The 17520-nt window shown below is 45.9% G+C and overlaps 1 protein-coding gene across 2 annotated transcripts in view; it reads left to right on the top strand.

Moving 5' to 3' along the window:
* Peli2 (pellino E3 ubiquitin protein ligase family member 2) overlaps positions 1-17520 on the top strand; it is a 149229-nt gene that overhangs the window by 27517 nt on the left and 104192 nt on the right. Inside the window, exon 1 of one of the 2 annotated variants that reach the window (XM_052191685.1) lies at positions 12607-12695. The exons of the other annotated variant lie outside the window; for it this stretch is intronic. Coding sequence (XP_052047645.1) covers positions 12658-12695 — 38 coding nt within the window. The 5' untranslated portion in view covers positions 12607-12657. Of the gene's footprint in view, positions 1-12606; positions 12696-17520 lie in introns of those variants that run through there. 2 annotated transcript variants of the gene reach the window in all.

The raw sequence follows: 17520 nt of genomic DNA, 5'->3' as shown, positions 1-17520 counted from the left end.
ATGGCCAGCATTTCTACTTTGCCTTGCACTGGGGCCATTGAGAGGAAAAGCTATTGGCTGTGCTATTGAAGAGTATGTATCCTAGTGAGTGGCACCATTTAGATACGAAGTGTTCTCCTAAGAGCTCATATGCTAAAGGCTTGGCCTCCAGCTGTGGATCCTGTTCCTGAGAGGCGATTGGATCCTGTCAGCTGTGACATCATCGTGGGTTAACTACTAATGGATTCATGGTGTGATGTCCTTTATTGGCAGATGGTGAAAGCAAGAAATGGAGTAGGTCCCATGTGGGTGATGTAGGGGCCTGTGTGGGTGACATAGGTCTCGGTGAATGTGCTTTGGAAAGAGTTGTGTTGTCCTTCACAACATCTGTCTGCTATGAAATGAGCAGCTCTGCCTACCACATGTCTACCACCGCCATAGTCAGGCCTTGCCATGAGCCTGGAGACCCTGTACCCAGGAAACCGTGCACCAAAACCTCCGAAGACATGAGTTGGAATGTGTTGTCTCAGATGGTTGGCACAGTGATGAATAACCGTAGCATATGCACTTTCTGTTTTGATAATTCTCCTTCAAAGGGAAAAAGATACTGGGTCTCCTCAGTGTTATGTTAAAATTTTTTTTCTTTTCTTTTTCTAAAATAACACTACTTAGGTTTGCAGAAACCAGAAACTAGGTTGTCTTTATTTTGCTACTAGACAGAAAAATTAGTGTGTAATGAAGTACAAAACAACCAAGTTGGGTAAATTTGGATCTGTCAGTTTAATGTGGTAAATGACATTGTCTGGCTAAAAACTAAAGTATGACTGCAATACGGCATTCTGTGTCGACTGGTGCCGTGTCTGGCCTGCCGCTGCTGCCGCGGGATGGCTCTTCCCACCTGCGATTCTGTCTTGAAGCCACTGTGGTCTTGGTTTTGTAGAGTGCAGCGCGGTTTTCCCATGTCTTTCTGTTGTCCCGAATGCGTCATCTATATAGTACCTGCCTCCGTTAGGTGCTCTGCTTCAATGCAGCTGAGTCTGGGTTCCGAAGGAGAAAATGCTTCCCCAAGAGTATGCGCGTGAGCCCCTCCCTGCTGGAGAGGCATTGGTTCTTTAGAGAGGGGTCCTAGTCTACCAGTCCCAAAGGATGCTCTCCTGGATGGGCTGGAAGTTCAGGGGACCACCTGTAGTATAGGAGATGCTAGCCTTGCTGTTGGAGCAGGAAGATGGAACAGCAGAGAAGGGCATGTCACACTAAGTGCACATGTCACACTAAGTGCACATGTCACACTAAGTGCACACGTCACTAAGAGCCAAGTGCATGCGCACGCTTGCCGGACAGATAGCTCAGTGTTGCTAATACAGAGAGAGAACTTCAAGGTTGGATACACGCCAACAGGCTACTCAGTGTCCAGTTCATTTGCTTTATACATCCACTGACATGGTCCACCGGTTGAGCCCTGAGCACCCTCAGCACCCCCCCCACCCCCGGCAATTTGCAGTTATTTCTGCTTCCTGCTGGCTTCTAGGCAACTGCTGATCTCTCTCTATAATTTTGCCCTGTTTAGAAAATTTCAGCTGGGTGGTGGTGGCACACGCCTTTAATCCCAGCACTTGGGAGGCAGAGGCAGGCAGATTTCTGAGTTTGAGGCCAGCCTGGTCTACAGAGTGAATTCCAGGACAGCCAGGGCTACACAGAGTAACCCTGTCTCAAAAAAACCAAAAACCAAAAATAAAAAATTCATTTGAATTGGATCGTCCAGTAGGTAGTCACTCGTGCCTGGCTTCTGCCACTGAACTCAGAATCTCACTGTTCATTCCACAGTTCTCACAGAATGTGATGCTCTTCATGTCTGTTTATGTCCAAATGGTACTTGTGTGGGTATCCACATTTGGTTTAGCCATTGACTCGGTGATGGTCACATAATCCATTTTCCAGTTAATGGATATTGGCTTGTTTTGATTTTTCTTTGGTAGGTTCTTAGTAGTGAATTGCTTGAGCCCTACTATAAGCCTGTGTTTAACTTTCTCATAGAAACTGACAAATTGCCCGCCCTTCGAAGCCACTCTGCCTTGTGGAGTGTATGGTCTTACTGGCTCCAGAATTTTGTCACTTAGGGTGAACACATATGTTTGTGTGTATGTGGCCAAGATATGATGTGGTGACTTTACTGTGGTGAGGAGGTTGATTTGTGCGCGTGCGTGTGTACGTGTATAATTCTTAAACCGAATTGTTTGGTTTAGTATCCTGAGGGCATAACAGTATTTATTTTGAAGTGTAATGTTGATCTTAATTCCTTTTCTTAATTAGCTCTGGTTCTGTATGAACTAATTCTCAGTCACCAGAGTCTAGAGGAAACCCTTATTGTGGTCCTCAACTGGGCTAGAACAAAGCAGCCCCACAACTGTCTTGTGTAATCCTCTGGCCCCAGCTCTCCTAAAGTTAGGAGGAAGCCATCAATGTGTAGGAGGGAGGGCCGGTGTTTGGAAGCATGAGGTTTGGGTGTGTGTCCAGATGGGAAACTAGGGGACTGTTACGTGATTACCCATGTGGTGTTTGGCCACGCTGTTATTAGTGTGACAAATTAGATGTGATACAACATTTAATGTCCCATGTGTGGGCCGCTCAAGAAACAGGCAGGGCTTAGGGGAAACAAAGATTACGTCTCACTTCTTGGTAACAGGTGAAGTTCATCGGTCTCTCTCTCCCCTTGGAGAGCTGTCTCCTTCTTGGATTCCCTTTGAGCATGGCAGCCCCAGCCAGGTCTGCCTAATCCCAGAGCTCAGCCCAGATCTCACACCACACTCCAGTCACGGAGCATCTTAGACCTTCCCCACAGTCTTAACTCTCCTTTCCACGCCAGCCGTAGCTGTCACCCCCCCAGTTCCTTCCCAGCCTTCCTTTGGCTCTATTCAGTACTGCCAAAGGCAGTCCTTCTCAGATGATGCTTGGGGATCCTCCTCTCTTGCTTCTGAGCCTTTGTAGTTCCTGCCCTTTCTGTGTGGGGAACCTGCCCTTCCCCAGCCGTATCCACTTCATCCTTCTAGGAGGTGCCCAGCTCCTCCAACCCTTAGACTCCCTCTTCCTGCTTGTTTTCCTCCTGGGTTCTCATGTCACTTTCCGAGTCTTGTGTGACTTTGAAGCTAAACACTGTCTCAGGGAATTTGCTTCTGTTTTCTACTACACACGTGCTCTGAGCAGGAGTCGTGACCTGGCTTTTAGCACAGTGCTCAACATCAAACATACATGCACAGGGGTACACAGATGGAGAGGGAAGGAGTCAGCCCAGGGGTCTGGGACTGTAGATGCTTGTGAGGGAAGAAGGGCCTGACTGTCCGGGGAAAACCTGGGCTCACAGAGGAAGGTAGACGCCAACTCTCTGTGTGTGGTGTGTGTTCGTGACCCAGAGAGCTTCCTGAGAAGTTCCACCTCCTCCTGAAGAGTTCTTGTTTTAGTTGTCGGTAGTCCTGCCCAGAGGATGTGTGTAGACTGCCCCCCACACCCAAGTCCTCCATGATAGGTTTTAGGCCACAGGATCCTTCTGTGAAGACAGACATTGAATCAGAGTTGTAACCACCTTGAAAAAAGTTAGAGCTGTGGATTTGGATGCCACTGTGCGTGCGAACCTACTGAAGGCCGTGGGCTTTGCTTCCTCCTCATGTGAGCCCTGTGAGTGGATCCTGCGAGCTCAGGCCGAGTTGTCCTTCCCCCTACAATGTGCTAGGCCTAATTACTTACACAGTGTTAAAAAAAAAAGACCAAAAAATAAAACAAAACCTGTCTGAGGGAGTCTCTGTGGGGGGTGCAGGAAGACACACAGGGGTGCATTTCGTCACCAGGTTGTTGTGTATTTGGTTTCATCAGTTGGTTTTCCTGGAGATTTTCAGGGTCTTTTGACCACAGCTGTGAAGTCTTTGTTAGCACTGACCTCTGTCTGAAGCTCTGCACCTTAGGTCTTTGTAGGTCTTATTCACTTTGTGGTTATCTGTCTGAATGTCTTTTTTAAAAATTATATATTTGCTTTATTTACATTTCAAATGTTATCCCCTTTCCTTGTTTTCCCTCCCAATCCCCCATCCCATTCCCCCGGCCCTGTTCACAACCCACCCACTTCCACTTTCCTGTCCTGGCATTCCCCTACACTGGGGCATCACGCCTTCACAGGACCAAGGGCCTCTCCTTCCTTTGATGTCCAACAAGGCCATCCTCTGCTACATATGTGGCTGGAGCCACGGGTCCCTCCATGTGTACTCTTTGGTTGGTGGTTTAGTCCTGGGGAGCTCTGGGAGACTGGTTGGTTCCTCCTATGGGCTGCAAACCCCTTCAACTCCTTGGGTCCCTTCTCTAGCTCCTCCATTGGGGACCCTGTGCACTGTCCATTGGTTGGCTATGAGCATCAACTTTTGTATTTGTCAGGTACTGGTGTGGCCTCTCAGGAGACAGCTATATCAGACTTCTGCCAGCAAGCACTTGTTGGCATCTATAATAGTGTCTGGGTTTGGAAACTGTATATGAGATGGACCCCAGGTAGTGTAGTTTCTAAATGGCCTTTCCTTCAGTCTCTTCCACACTTTGTCTCTCTGTCTCCTCTTGTGGGTATTTTGTTCCCCCTTCTAAGAAGGACCAGAAGTATCCACACTTTGATTTTCCTTCTTCTTGAGCTTCATGTGGTCTGTGAATTGTATTTTGGGTATTCTGAGCTTTTGGGCTAATATCTACTTATCAGTGAGTGCGTACCATGTGTGTTCTTTTGTGATTGGGTCACCTCACTCAGGATGATATTTTCTAGTTCCATCCATTTGCCTAAGAATTTCATGAATTCATTATTTTTAATAGCTGAGTAGAACTCCATTGTGTAAATGTACCACATTTTCTGTATCCAGTGAATGTCTTTCTAAAACATTCTATCCATTATGATTTTGTTCTTGGTTTAAGAACCCAATTGTCTCTTTGAAAATGTATTTTCTGCTTTAGTCTTGTTATCGTTGGAGGATATTTACTGTCTTACTCAGTGTAGAACATGCATTCCCTTTCCCTCTTCCTTCTTTGGTGATGATGGAGAAGTAACAGATCCTGCATCCCTATAAGCGAGCACACTATCTCTGTGTGAATGACTTTTCAGAACTCTGGAATGACGAGGAGACCTGAACAACACAGCCTTTTCTGGTTTGCCTATTACCTTCCTTTGCAAGGCAGGGAAGGGTTCCTCCGTCCTGTTTTCTGTGAAAGCTGATTTCCACTCACTGATAAAAGGCAGAGGTCTAAAGACACGAAATGACTCTGCCTTTTAAATGTAGGACCTCAAAACAAGAGCTTCAGTCAGCTTCATCGTATTTGAAGCTGGAGTTAAACAGAAGGAATGTAAAATGATTTGCAGGTCAAGTAAGCTGTCCCTTTAATCTTGAAGCATACTGCCCACCCCAAGCCACCAAGTGTCCCTGTCATCTCTGAGTGTAGTTGAAGAGGTCACAGCATGTGGCCCCTGGCCAAACAGCCCTATGACAGTCTTGCACCCCGTGACTCCCCGTGCACCCCGTGGACTGTGCTTTCTCCTCAGGCTTACTGCTCTGCCTCCTGGCCTCAGACGCTCCGGCCCTCATGGTTCATTAGTGCTTTGAGACCTGTTCAGGAACAGTGCTCTGTATGACCTGTGTGTTTCTCACAGTCATGTTGCCTGAACATGTCCCTTATTTGGGACATTACCACCCCTGCTAGATTCTCCTGCTGAGCTAAGACTCAAAGGCAGAGTGTTTTTTTCTTTCCCATCTCTGCTACCTAAGAGGGTAGTGGCAGGTCTCAGAGTCACCCAACATGTCTCAGTCTCTCTCCTTGACATGTTCTTTATGAAGAGTCGATGAGTAAACAGGAGGTGAAGTGTGTCTAGACTGTCAAGGACTTCTCTCTGGAACTAAGTAGAGAGTGAAGTTAGAAACAAAGTATCAGAAGATATTGCAGAAGATAAGAATCCTGGCCCAAACGAGAGCCATACATTTTTTAAATGCACTTGAGTAATGTGGGGAGTTCTGCAGATGTCTCCTCTTCTGCAGCAGCTCGAAGTTGCACAGTCGAAGACTCTGGAATCCGAGTGTCATCCAGAGACCCAGCTCCCTTGACCGTGGAAGTTGGTATTGCCTAGCAGACATTTTCCTGTCTGCATCCTCTGGGAGGAAAACCATTAGGAGCTCTAACTTTAGGGAGAGGCAGCAGAAGCTATCCCACCACTCACGACACAGCCTTATCTCCTTAATCATATTTACACAACTACATAGAGCACAGCCGGGTGACTCCCCAGCCTGTCCTGTTCCGTGAGAGCCCTTGGTAGTCACAGACACATAGTTAACTTTTTATATTTTACTTTTATTACACATTGCGTCATCTGGAACCTGAGTCAGAGATGGTTATGAGACACCCGATGTGGGTGCTGGGACCCGAACTCGGGGCCTTTGAAAAAGCTGCAGGTGCTCGTAACCACTGAGATACCAGTGCAGCCACTACTGTTATTTTTTTTTTTTTATTGAAGTTGTATTTGGGAAAAAAATGACTATATAGTGTGTTTCACAGACTGAAACCCATCCCCAGTTACTGTCAATTTGAGAGTCCGTGCTGAAGGAAATGAGTGTAGACATTGTAAAAGTCCAGAAATTACTTAGCTTTCCTGTGTGTCATAGTACATGCATGAACATGAGAATGGCCACATAACGGTTTAGATACACTGTGCTATTCTTTTCTGAGTCTATATTTAAGCTTCTCATCCTATGCATTGATTTTATATCTGGGCCCTATTTTAATTATAAATAGAACATTGCTGTGCTACTAGAAAGTAAAACAACCTGAGTGAGCTATATAAATTCATATATATATATAATATACATTCTCTCTCTCTCTCTCTCTGTCTCTCTCTCTCTCTCTAACTGCAACTTGAAGAAATGGGTTCAGTGTAGACACCCAAAAGAGAAGACTATAAATAATAATTTAATCATACAATTCTAACAACCACTGTTAACATCTTATGTTTCTTTTGCTTTTTTGTTGCTGTATATTCAACATTTATAGTATGAAAGAGGATATTATACACAGACTTTCTATTTAGCTTTCATATTCCTGTTTCATTGTCGTTAAGCATTTGGGATAAATATTTCCTCATGTAGAATTGTACAAATTGATCCATTATTATTGAGCATTTCTCTGATTTCTGGTTTTGGTCATTACAAGTAATCACATAATTAGCAATATCTGTGCATAAAACTTGGCTTTTATTTTAAAATATGTTTCTTGGAGGGAGCTCTCAAATTAGAATTTCTAGGTCAAAGTATGTGAGTATTTTAGAAGGGTGTTGCTGTGTACTGCTGAATTACACAAATTAATATTTCCATCAGAGGCTTATCAGGATTCTGGGGCATTTGAACAGAGTTTGGTAATTTGATTGGCAAACAGTATACTTTAAAGCTCCTAATAAGGTTGAATATTTTAAAATTCTCATCTACTTGTCGTAGCTGCTTTGTGAGTTGTTCTTGCCTTTCTCTGTTGTATTTTTGTAACAATGTTTTCATCTTTAAAGAAGAAATTAGCTATTAAAGATACTGTGCTTTTTGTATTGTTGCCAGTATTTCTCTAGATTTGTTGAGTACAATTTTATAATTTTTGATGTATAAACATGTCAAATTTTTATGTATTAAGTGAAACCAGTCCTTACTGTTATGTTTCTGAGAATATTCCTGACTCACAAATAAGATGAATAATCTAGTTTTTTTCCCTTGAAACTTTATGACCGTTCGTATTTACCTCATGAATGTTCTAAGAAGTATTGTGTGGTGATTGAAGTGATTATTTTAGGCTCTTAAAAACAGTCTGGCACTCTGGTTTATCAATGCCTGTTTGGCATCTGCAGGATCAGTTTGGAAGTTGTTTGTAAGATGAACTTTTGTGGGTAAATCATACTTTGTTAGTAACTTTTCATTGTAAATTCCAAGTGTGTCTCTGGGGAAATGCGTCAGCCCCAGGCAGAAAGATATTTTTGATGCCAGAATATTTTTTCCCTCAAAAGGCAATAGAACATTTTCTTACTCACCAGTTGGGGGGGGGGGTGGGCGGGTTAAGTAGAGAGTTTGAGGATGTGTTCTGGGGTTCAGGGAACCTGTGTGTGTTCAAAACCTGTTAGATTCTGGAAATCTCAAGGATATACTTGAACTAGGTCTCAGTACTCTGCTGCTAATTGGTCATGTGACCTTGATGACACCCCCCTCCCCCCAGACTGACGTGCTAGAAACTGTGAGTGCTGGCTAGGAGACCCTGCCCATGGCGGCCATCCTGTACACAACCAATGGGCTCATACGCCGTGTTCAAACTAGTTTTAATTTTCATTTAACTTTAAACTGAAACTCTAATAGCTTCTCATGGCTACTGTCTACCCTAGTAAACAGTGGAGATGTGTACAGCGAGTGTAAGATCACTTATAGTTTGTGAGCTGTGGCTCTTGCTATGACTGCAACTTCCTGTCATTTCCCTGTATTTCAAGCATTTGTGAATGGAGAGATTGAGGGGGTGGATCTCGGATGGGCTTCAGTACTTGAATAATTGATACCGTCGTCCCTCCATTAGGATTCTGTGGTCCTTTAAGTACAGTATGCTGTTTGCTAATTGACAGGGTTATGCACGTATCCGTTTTCAGGGTGGCCGTGAAGCCTCTTTGCTTTTGAAGCCAGTGGGTTAACGACCCAGAGCTCACTGGCTCCTGGGCAGCGTGCTGCTGAGGCACTAAAGAGTTGTTGTGGCAAATGGCTTGTTACTGAGAGGCTCCGAAGCCCTTCTGGGTAATCGACCTTCTTCAGCTGCTCTTGTGCAGTTAAGATGCCTGTTTGAAGTGTTTCCATCTTGGAGCCTGACTCTGTATGCACTTTTATTTAGAATATTTCCTAGTCTTGTGGTCCAGCTATAGGAAGAGTCAAGGAAAAAGGAGTCATCCGTGTAGGGCTGACAGGTGTGCTGGGAAGCCATGAATGACGTCACTCTTGGAGGCTAGGTAAAACTTTTATATTTGACCCAGCCACGTTGTCTCTGAAAAGTTTCCATGAATAATTGAGCAAGGCTGATAACCAACCGCGATAGCAATGGAAACCTTTCTGCAGCTAATGCATAAACCCCGGACCGGGTAGAGCGCAGTGAGGAGTGCTCTGCTGCAAATGTACTCAGGAGGAGGCAGAGGGAGGAGCCAGAGGTAGGGGCCGGAGTCTTAGTAACACAGTCTTCTGTGTATCAGTAGTATTCAAGCTGCACGCCTCAGCTTGTCTGTAATTTCTGTGAGGTTCTTAAAAGCAAGCGTCTGTGTACACACCAAAGTTTAAACACGTTGGCACGGTTTGTCTGGGGGTAGGAAGAGGCATGCCGTGACAGTTTTAAACGCGCGAATGAGATGGCAGGAGCCATCAGTGCTGTGGATTGGGACGTCACAGAGGACAGCCCAGTGCTTAGTTTTCTGGACCAATGCTCTGAAGCTTCGGGCCAGTGACCAGATTTCTTTTTGAGTTAAGTTTTGGGGTCTGAAATACGCCTTGTCTTAATGCTGATTTTGATGCCATGGCCATTGTTGGGTTAAAAATGCTTCTTTTCTTCAGAGGGTGATGGAGGTGCTCTTTCTAGAGACTTCTTTTTGAGCTAGGATTTGTGTGTAAACAGATTTTAAATTATTGGCTCTCTGCTAAATGACAGGTAATTTTATCTTTAGTTCTTTTGTGACTGATTATATGAGATTAAAATCATTGTATGAAGATATTAATAGGTTTAGGGGACCATAGATTTTATGACCATGATTTATTGAAACAAATTCAAATATATCAACTGTTCTCTTACGGTACACATTTTGAAATTTCTGTTTCTTACCAATTTTTAAAGGGAGTAAATTTAAAATTATCTCAAATTTGTGTATACTTGATGTATATATTTGGTCTCAAAAGTCTTTAAGTACTAAAGAAGCGACTTAGTTAACTTGCCTGAGATGCAGAAGTCAGCTAATAGTTGCTGTGTGCTAGTGTGTACCGGCTAGCTTTAGACAACAGTCATTTACCAACTGTGGCAGGATTGAGGGACTGGGGAGGATCTGGCAGGGTGGCATTGTTTCTTATTTCATCCATGAGATTGTTTCTTTAGTTAAAATTTTTATTTTATTCTTTGAGACTGTCACATAATGTAGTTTGATTGTATTCCCCCTCAGCTTCCCACCTTGCTATCTCACATCCTTCTGGCTTTGTCTTCTTAACACAACACAACACAACAAACACCAAGACAGTGGACTCGAGTTTTGCTGTCCCTCCCCATGTGAGCTTGGGGCATCCTCTAGAGTGCAGTTGACCAACCAGGTACTACATCCTCAAAGAAACCCCTCCATCCCACACAATCTCCAGCTGCCCTTACCTCTTGAGTAAGGGCTGGGACCAGGCTCCTAAGCCCCTTTGCACTGCACAGTAGAAGGTTGACTGGCCCGCCACAGCAGCTGTGAGTTCATGAGTGCAGTGGTCCTGTCACATCTGGAAGATGCTGTTTTGCTCTGGTCTTCCCTCTCCTCCTGGATGGTCCTGAGCCTTGAGGAGGGGGGCATGATAACAGTTGTCCTGTTTGGGGCTGAGAATTCCTCCATCACGGATTCTCTGCATTTTAACCAGTGGTGAACTCATGTGTTAGCCGTCGTCTGCTGCACCAAGGGACTTCTCTTTGAGGAGGTCGGAGATCTCCTAAAGTACTGGTCGAGCACAACAAACATAGAAGGCGCTTTGATAGCTGTGTTTGAAGGACCAGTACCAGACCAGGACTCCCAAGTCCAAGTTCTCCATACAGAGGAGGTTTATTTGCCAGAGGAACAGAAGGCAGGGAATAAGAGACAAAGGCCTGAGGGAGAGGATGAGGGAGAAGGGGACAGGAACAGGGAGAGGAGGAACTGAGGATCACCTCTGGATAGAGAGGAGACAGATGCGACCCCCAAGAAAATGGGAGGTTATGAAGGTAAAAGGGGAGACCTTATTAAGAGGAGGTGTTTTATTTTAAGTGAGCGTGTTAATTAGGTGAGCCAATAGGGGCTTTGATTGCTAGACTTCAAAGTAACTGGACCTCAGGAAGAGGAAGTGGCCAAATAAGGGAATAGGGCTTGCTTTAGGAATGCGTTGTAATTGTTTCTAGCAAGTCCTAGGGAATGGGAGAAGGGCAGGGCTTGCCAAAGCCATGCTGGCTATGCTCCAGCTGGCTAGAGGCTCATTGGTGCTCAGATGGGTTCCGCCCTGGGCTTGGGCTTATGAGTACCCTGCGTGCGTGCGTGCGTGCGTGCGTGCGTGCGTGCGTGCGTGCGTGCTTGGTTAGGTTTGCAGTACCAGAAATGTTTCCTTTTATGGAGTGGGTCTTAAATCTAATCAGAAAGTGGTTGGTTACCCCCATAACATTAATGCCAGTGGGCTTATGTTTATACAGCAGTAACTATTGCAGTTCACAGAGTTCACAACTGGGTAAGACGGTTGATTACCCTCTCCCCGCTTCCAGTACTATCAGAGTTAACCACAGAGAGGAAGCGTCCCGATCAGCACCAACTTGGTTTCTCCATGTCTGTGATCAACATGTGTGGTGTCCTCAGCAATAGGGTCTTACCGTCGAGTTCCTGTAGGCAGTAGGGAGAAACAGTGGCACTAGCACATACTGCATGGCGTCTCCAGGACAGGTTTTGAGCAACAACTTGGGAAGTATCTCACATCTGATACTGGCCTCTTTATTTGGCAACATATGGGAGTAAGCATAATTCACCATGTAGGGTAACTCCAATTAAAATATATGAATACACAAACACATTTAAAAAAATCAAGAAGCTTGGGAAATTGTAGGTTTCCATATGGCTTTTCAGAACATACTTAGCATTAGTTCTTCTGGGCCCGACACCCTCCTCTGCCCTCCCTCCTCATCCCTGTAGCACTTTACCCTCCCGTCCCTAGGCCCGCCCCTCCCACCCCTCCCCACTTTAACCTCCCTTCTCATCCCTGTCGTTCCTCCCCATCACCTGGGTTTCCCCTCCATCCATGAGATGTGGCAGCCTCCAGGTGCCACCTATGGTTTATATACTCGACTCTCTTAATTTTGGTAGTGAGAGACCAAACCAAAAATAGAGACAGCAAAGGCATGAAAAAGGAACACATAGGGTTTGATGTCTAAAAAATTTACTAGAATTTGAAATTTATTATTGAAACATGGGAATGTATTCACTATATAGAAGACATTAATTAAAAAACAAGATTTAATGTTTATTTTTCACCTGATCTCAAACTGCAAGTCATAGAAACGGTAATAGAAAGGGTAAGCCCATCTGCCGCTGCATCTTACTTCGTCTGAAGGTAGCATTTTTATTCTTTTAGAAAAAATGACTACAGGAAAATAATTAAAAGTTTCACCAGTAGAGTAAACATTCCCTGACACAAAGCATGGATACTGAATCCCTTAGTTGGAGAGACTTCAGCTTGTTGGCTCCAGAGTTAGACTAAAAGAAGTAATCTGAGAGAAACAGTATCTGACCAGAGAGGAATACCCCTCCTTAATCCTGGTTCTTTGTTTACCCTCCTCAGGTGTCCTGAAAAATGTTTGCTTAAAACTCAAGCCTTAGCACAATCAAAACCAAAACTACTTGGCTTGATTCTGTGGCAGCATTTATATGAAATGGCAGAATTGAGGAAAACGTCTAAAGAAAGGCAAAGGTGAATATTAAATAATACACATTCCTTTTTGTAAATATCTGTCTTGTTGTTTAAGTGAGGTAGGTTTTCTTTACTCTCCCCCACACTTGATTTTATTTATTTATTTTTGTAGCAGGCTTAGAGGAAGAAGTAGAGGAACTCTGACGTTCAGGAGTCAATAAGAATCAAATGAGAGCCTGAGCAAGCAGAGGGCTTTCCCCGGGTCAGCGTAGGTGTGGTTGGTACTAATGAGGATGAGCTCAGAGCCAGACTTTAGCACACTGTGCAGAGTCCACACTGGAGAAACCTCCTCTCAAGACGTGTAGGGGCTTTGTGGAGGCATATGGGAGACTGTAGGTGGGCCAGGATCCAGGCCTCTCCCGGGCACACCAGGCTTCTTGACACCAAGGAGAGACAAGCTTGTGTGTGTGTCTGTGTCTAAGTTAGGGTTTCGCTGCTGTGAACAGACACCATAACCAAGGCAGTTCTTATAAAGGACAACATGAATTGGGGCTGGCTTATAGGTTCAGAGGCTAAGTCCACTATCATCAAGGTGGGAGCATGGCAGTGTGCAGGAGGAGCTGAGAGTTCTACATCTTCATCTGAAAGCTTCTAGAAGACTGGCTTCCAGGCAGCTAGGATGGTCTTAAAGCCCATGCCCGCAGTGACACATCTATTCCAACAAAGCCACAGCTACTCCAACAAGGCCACACCTCCCAGAAGTGCCCCTCCCTGGGTTAAGCATATTCTAACCTTCAGCCCACCTCGGAAGGTCAGGTGAATAGCAGCTGAAAGTGCATCTAGGATTGTGTTCTTGAAATTGGGGGTGGGGGTGGCTTTGTAAGGCTTGATCTTTGGAAGTATTTGATCATGAGAAGCTAGAACTTGAGGTGAAGCAGAAGGTGACCTGCAGCATCACCAAACCATCTTCATTGCTCAGAAGCATTGGATGTCATCTGTCCACTATAGTGGCAGTATGACTCAAAGAAATGACCCGACCTACTCGCCCTCAGATGGGACACATAGGATGCCAGAGTTAGAGCTGGATGGAATGCCCCTGTGTCCACGAGTGGACTGAGTGGAAGCATTGGAGAACTGCCCTTGATTAAATTGGTAATTTTTAGCCGAAAACAAGATATGATAGGTAAAGTCCCAGCTACATCTAAGAGGTAGGCCACAGTTCGTACACCACGATCTGTAGACTACCATCAGTGCTCCCACATTGACGTGCTGGTTGTTTGATGAGCCTTTCCTCTGTATAAAGCACCGTGTGGATATGTAGGGAGGGTATGGCACCAGGTAGATATGTAGGGAGGATCTGTAAAGAGCTGCTTAGAAGATAATCACTTTCCAAATGAGAAAAGGAAAATAACCATGGTAGATGGCCTGTGCTGTCACACAGGTCTGCTGTGGAAGATGCTCATTACCCCATGACTGAAACTGCATGTGTAGGACATGCCAATACATCGGCCTCAACGACACCAGGGCAGCGTCCTGATGCAAAGGGTACCTTTGGAGGCCTGGGGCCATAGCAGTGGTAGGTAGTTTGTGTGGCCTTGGGCTCATCCACCACTAACTAAAAGGTAAAGCAGGGAAAATGGTCATAGGTACAACACTCTTGATTTCTTCTACTTTTCCCTTTTATTTCTCTCATTAGCACTCACCAGTATAGGTTTGCTGTCCCACTGACAGCCTCCTCTGCCTGGCTAAATCTATCAGGACTTGGGTGTCTCTGTGTGTCCTGACTCCTTTGATCCCAGCCTTTAGCATGACACACCCAATGAACTTATCTGATGTTTTTGGATATTATTTTAAATAGCTCCTTGGAGCAGGTACCATTTCCAAAAGAAATTGATACTTGGAAGTCTTCTAATGGCTAAGTTGGGAGCCTCTCCTGAACGAACCGGTGTTTACAGAGCCGCCGCAGGCTGCCTTCAGAGGGAATCGATGTTACGAGGATGCCATCATTACTACTCCAGCTAAAACCCAGTCCTGCTACTTACAAGGCTGCAGTGTGCAGCTGTGCTTGTGCATAGGGAACTGGGCGTTCCAGTTCATTAGGACAGAACTCCAGATATCAGTGCCCTAAGTTAAATAGTAAGGGGGGGGGGGGCGGGTCAAGACTGCAACATTTGCTGGTGGGCCGGGCCAGGCTCTCGTGGCTCACAAGCATTTTCCTAAGTGAGTCAGTAGGAGCCACTGCCTTGCCTGCGACCTCTTGTCAGGTCATATGCTGTTCATCGTTGGTTACAGTAGCTGCTTGTGATTTATTGGTGAAAATGACAGGTGTTGCTTTGAAAGGAAGGCAGAGCCTTCAGTGTGTAATGAGAACCCTGGCCGTCTCTGGAGCATGGCTGTTGGCTGCTGTTGTTGCTTCTGTCGCAGGAGCCTGCAGTTCTTCATTGCACACGGACGCTGCACTGAGAGCTCCCCACCACTGCAGTGATTCCAGGGTGGGCACTCCTGTCACCCCTTCTCTCAGTGTCGTCTGTTCTTTTTGACAAGTGAATCTCTAGGTGGCAATATTGTCACTGGTTGTGTGTCAGGACATGCCTTGATGCCACATTGTCATTGCTGAGTTCAGAAAAGCATGCGATTTGGAGTTGAATAGAACTGGACATGACTTTGGGTTCTGCATGACCTTTCCTACCTGCCAAGTTTCTTGTGTTTTTCCCATTTTGAGCTTTTTGCTAGCCTAAGAGCTGTGCCCCCATTTCAGGATTCTTGACAGAAAATAAGTGCACCGAAAATCATACTGATGGACATTAGTATATGAACTCTATATTGTAAACCAAGGGAATCCCTTTAACGCTTGGGCAGATTTTTCCCCCCCGAAGGATTTTCATTATCTTTTAAATTCCATGTAAGTTTACTACAAAGCCAGGCTGTTGGCTCTGCATCTTTGCAGAGTTTTTAATCGCTCATCTACTAAGTAAATGGATTTTTAAAAACATTCTCAGGTTTTTTTTATGCGAATCTTGAAAGGCACCTGGTGGGCTCAAATCAGAGCGCCCCATTCAGCAGCTACAGCAGATGAGTCAGCAGCACCCGGGCGCTCTGTCCTACAGACTCACTGTGAAAGGCTTGCCAGGCAGAGGGCATGCTGACCTCTGGGAGCAGTGCCTTTTTGCCTTTACAAGCAGAATTTTACCTTTCTGCCTGGGCTTATGGTAGCAGAGTCGCTCCTCTAGCCTAACTAGCAAGGACACTTTTGGTGCCTACTGTGTGTCTTTGGTACACTGTGCCAGGTGCCTCGACTTCCCCAAGCCGGTCACAGTTCTCTAGGGGTAGTGGGACCAGATGGGAGGGAGAGAGGAGGAGAGCTGGTTGTTAAACCTGAAGTGATTGGGCATCAGATGAACACTGTGAGAGCGTGGGCAGCCATTTGGAGGCACAGCGCCACCTTAGCACCACCTGTGGCAGCTCAGGTCCGCAGGGTCCCCAGCAGAGACCACAAGCTTCACACCCCGGCTTGGGAAGTGTTAGACTCTCACCTCCTTCTGCATCTTGTTGGCAAGTAAGTCATAAGCCGTGAAGGTCAGCCCACATTTAGGGAAGAGGAAGTTCGCACCACTTCTCAGTGGAACAGTGATGAGGGATTTGTGACCCTCTGTACCTCACCAGACATGTTCCTTGATAGGAAAGGCTCTGAGAGCCCTTGAAGGGGAAAGGGTGGACGGATGTTGGGCATCCATGGCCGATGACAAAGTGCACTTTTCCATTTGAGACAAAGATCAAATGCTCATCGGCTGAAGGAGTCCGTGCATGGCGGGCGGCTCTGGGAAACTGATGGGCGATGGCCGCACAGTGCTTTCCCAGAATTGTGTTGCTTGGGATGGAGCCGCCCCGAGGCTCAGGAGGCGTAGGGTTGGAGGCATTGGCTTTGTTCCGTTTGTGAGGATGGTGAGGTCACCATGGCCTGTTCTGTTTCTGACCACCATTGCTCTTTCTGTTCATGTGCCCCATTGACCTGGCTAGACATTCACGGAGTTCTGTTCTGTCTTTGTGATAAGACTTCGTCCTGGGCTTGGTCCTCCTGCCCATGCCTACAAATGGCGGTTTTCCGCAGCGGTTTCCATCTGTAAGCACAGCCTCGGCTTTCTCTGCTTGCTTTCTTTGCACCTTTTTCTTGAACAGGGCTCTTGTTCATTCTCTTTGTTTAGCTAACATCCCATGGCAAGGGCCCACAGAAATTGTTGGCCTTTCTCCTCGGATGGGAAGGCATCCTGGGACTCGGCAGCCCAGGAACCACACAGCTCTGAGGTGAAACGGAGTTCCAAAGGAAGAGTGTCCTGAGACAGGGGAGCACACACAGCTCTGAGGAAGCCTCCTCAGAATCAGCTCCTGGGGTGGGGCAGGGGTGTACCCCACTGAGCGGAGGGCTCAGGAGCCTTCTCTCTGCTTCCTCTCTTCATTGCTTCTTGTCATCTTCAGGTGAGAGAGACGCACCAGACTGCAGTCCTCACAAAAGAGACTTACTTGGGGGGGGGGGGGTCCAGGGTGTGGAGGGATGAATCCAGGAGTGGCTGCTACATTCCTGGGCGGCAGCCCACAGCAGGGGATTGAAGTGTTTTTATAGGGGTTCTTGGGGTGTGTGGGCCTTTCTAGCACGGAGATTTCCATGGTGAAGATTGGGTAGGATGTCAAGTTCTCAACTTGGGGGAGCTTAGGAATTGGTGAGTTTCTGTGGGAAGTTCAGGAATTGGTGGATGTCCCTATTCAGGCATTGGTGGCTTTTGTTCATACTTTTCATCTAAAATTAGTGTAATCTGAGGAGGGTCCTGTTGAGGGGCTGGAGATGACCTTTGTGACACTTAAAGAGGCTGGAAACACCATTAGGACAGTT

Source organism: Apodemus sylvaticus, chromosome 8 (assembly GCF_947179515.1).
Source record: "Apodemus sylvaticus chromosome 8, mApoSyl1.1, whole genome shotgun sequence".
Taxonomy (NCBI): Eukaryota; Metazoa; Chordata; class Mammalia; order Rodentia; family Muridae; genus Apodemus; species Apodemus sylvaticus.
Note: the sequence above shows the minus strand (reverse complement) of the source record. Positions and strands in the feature narration are given on the sequence as shown.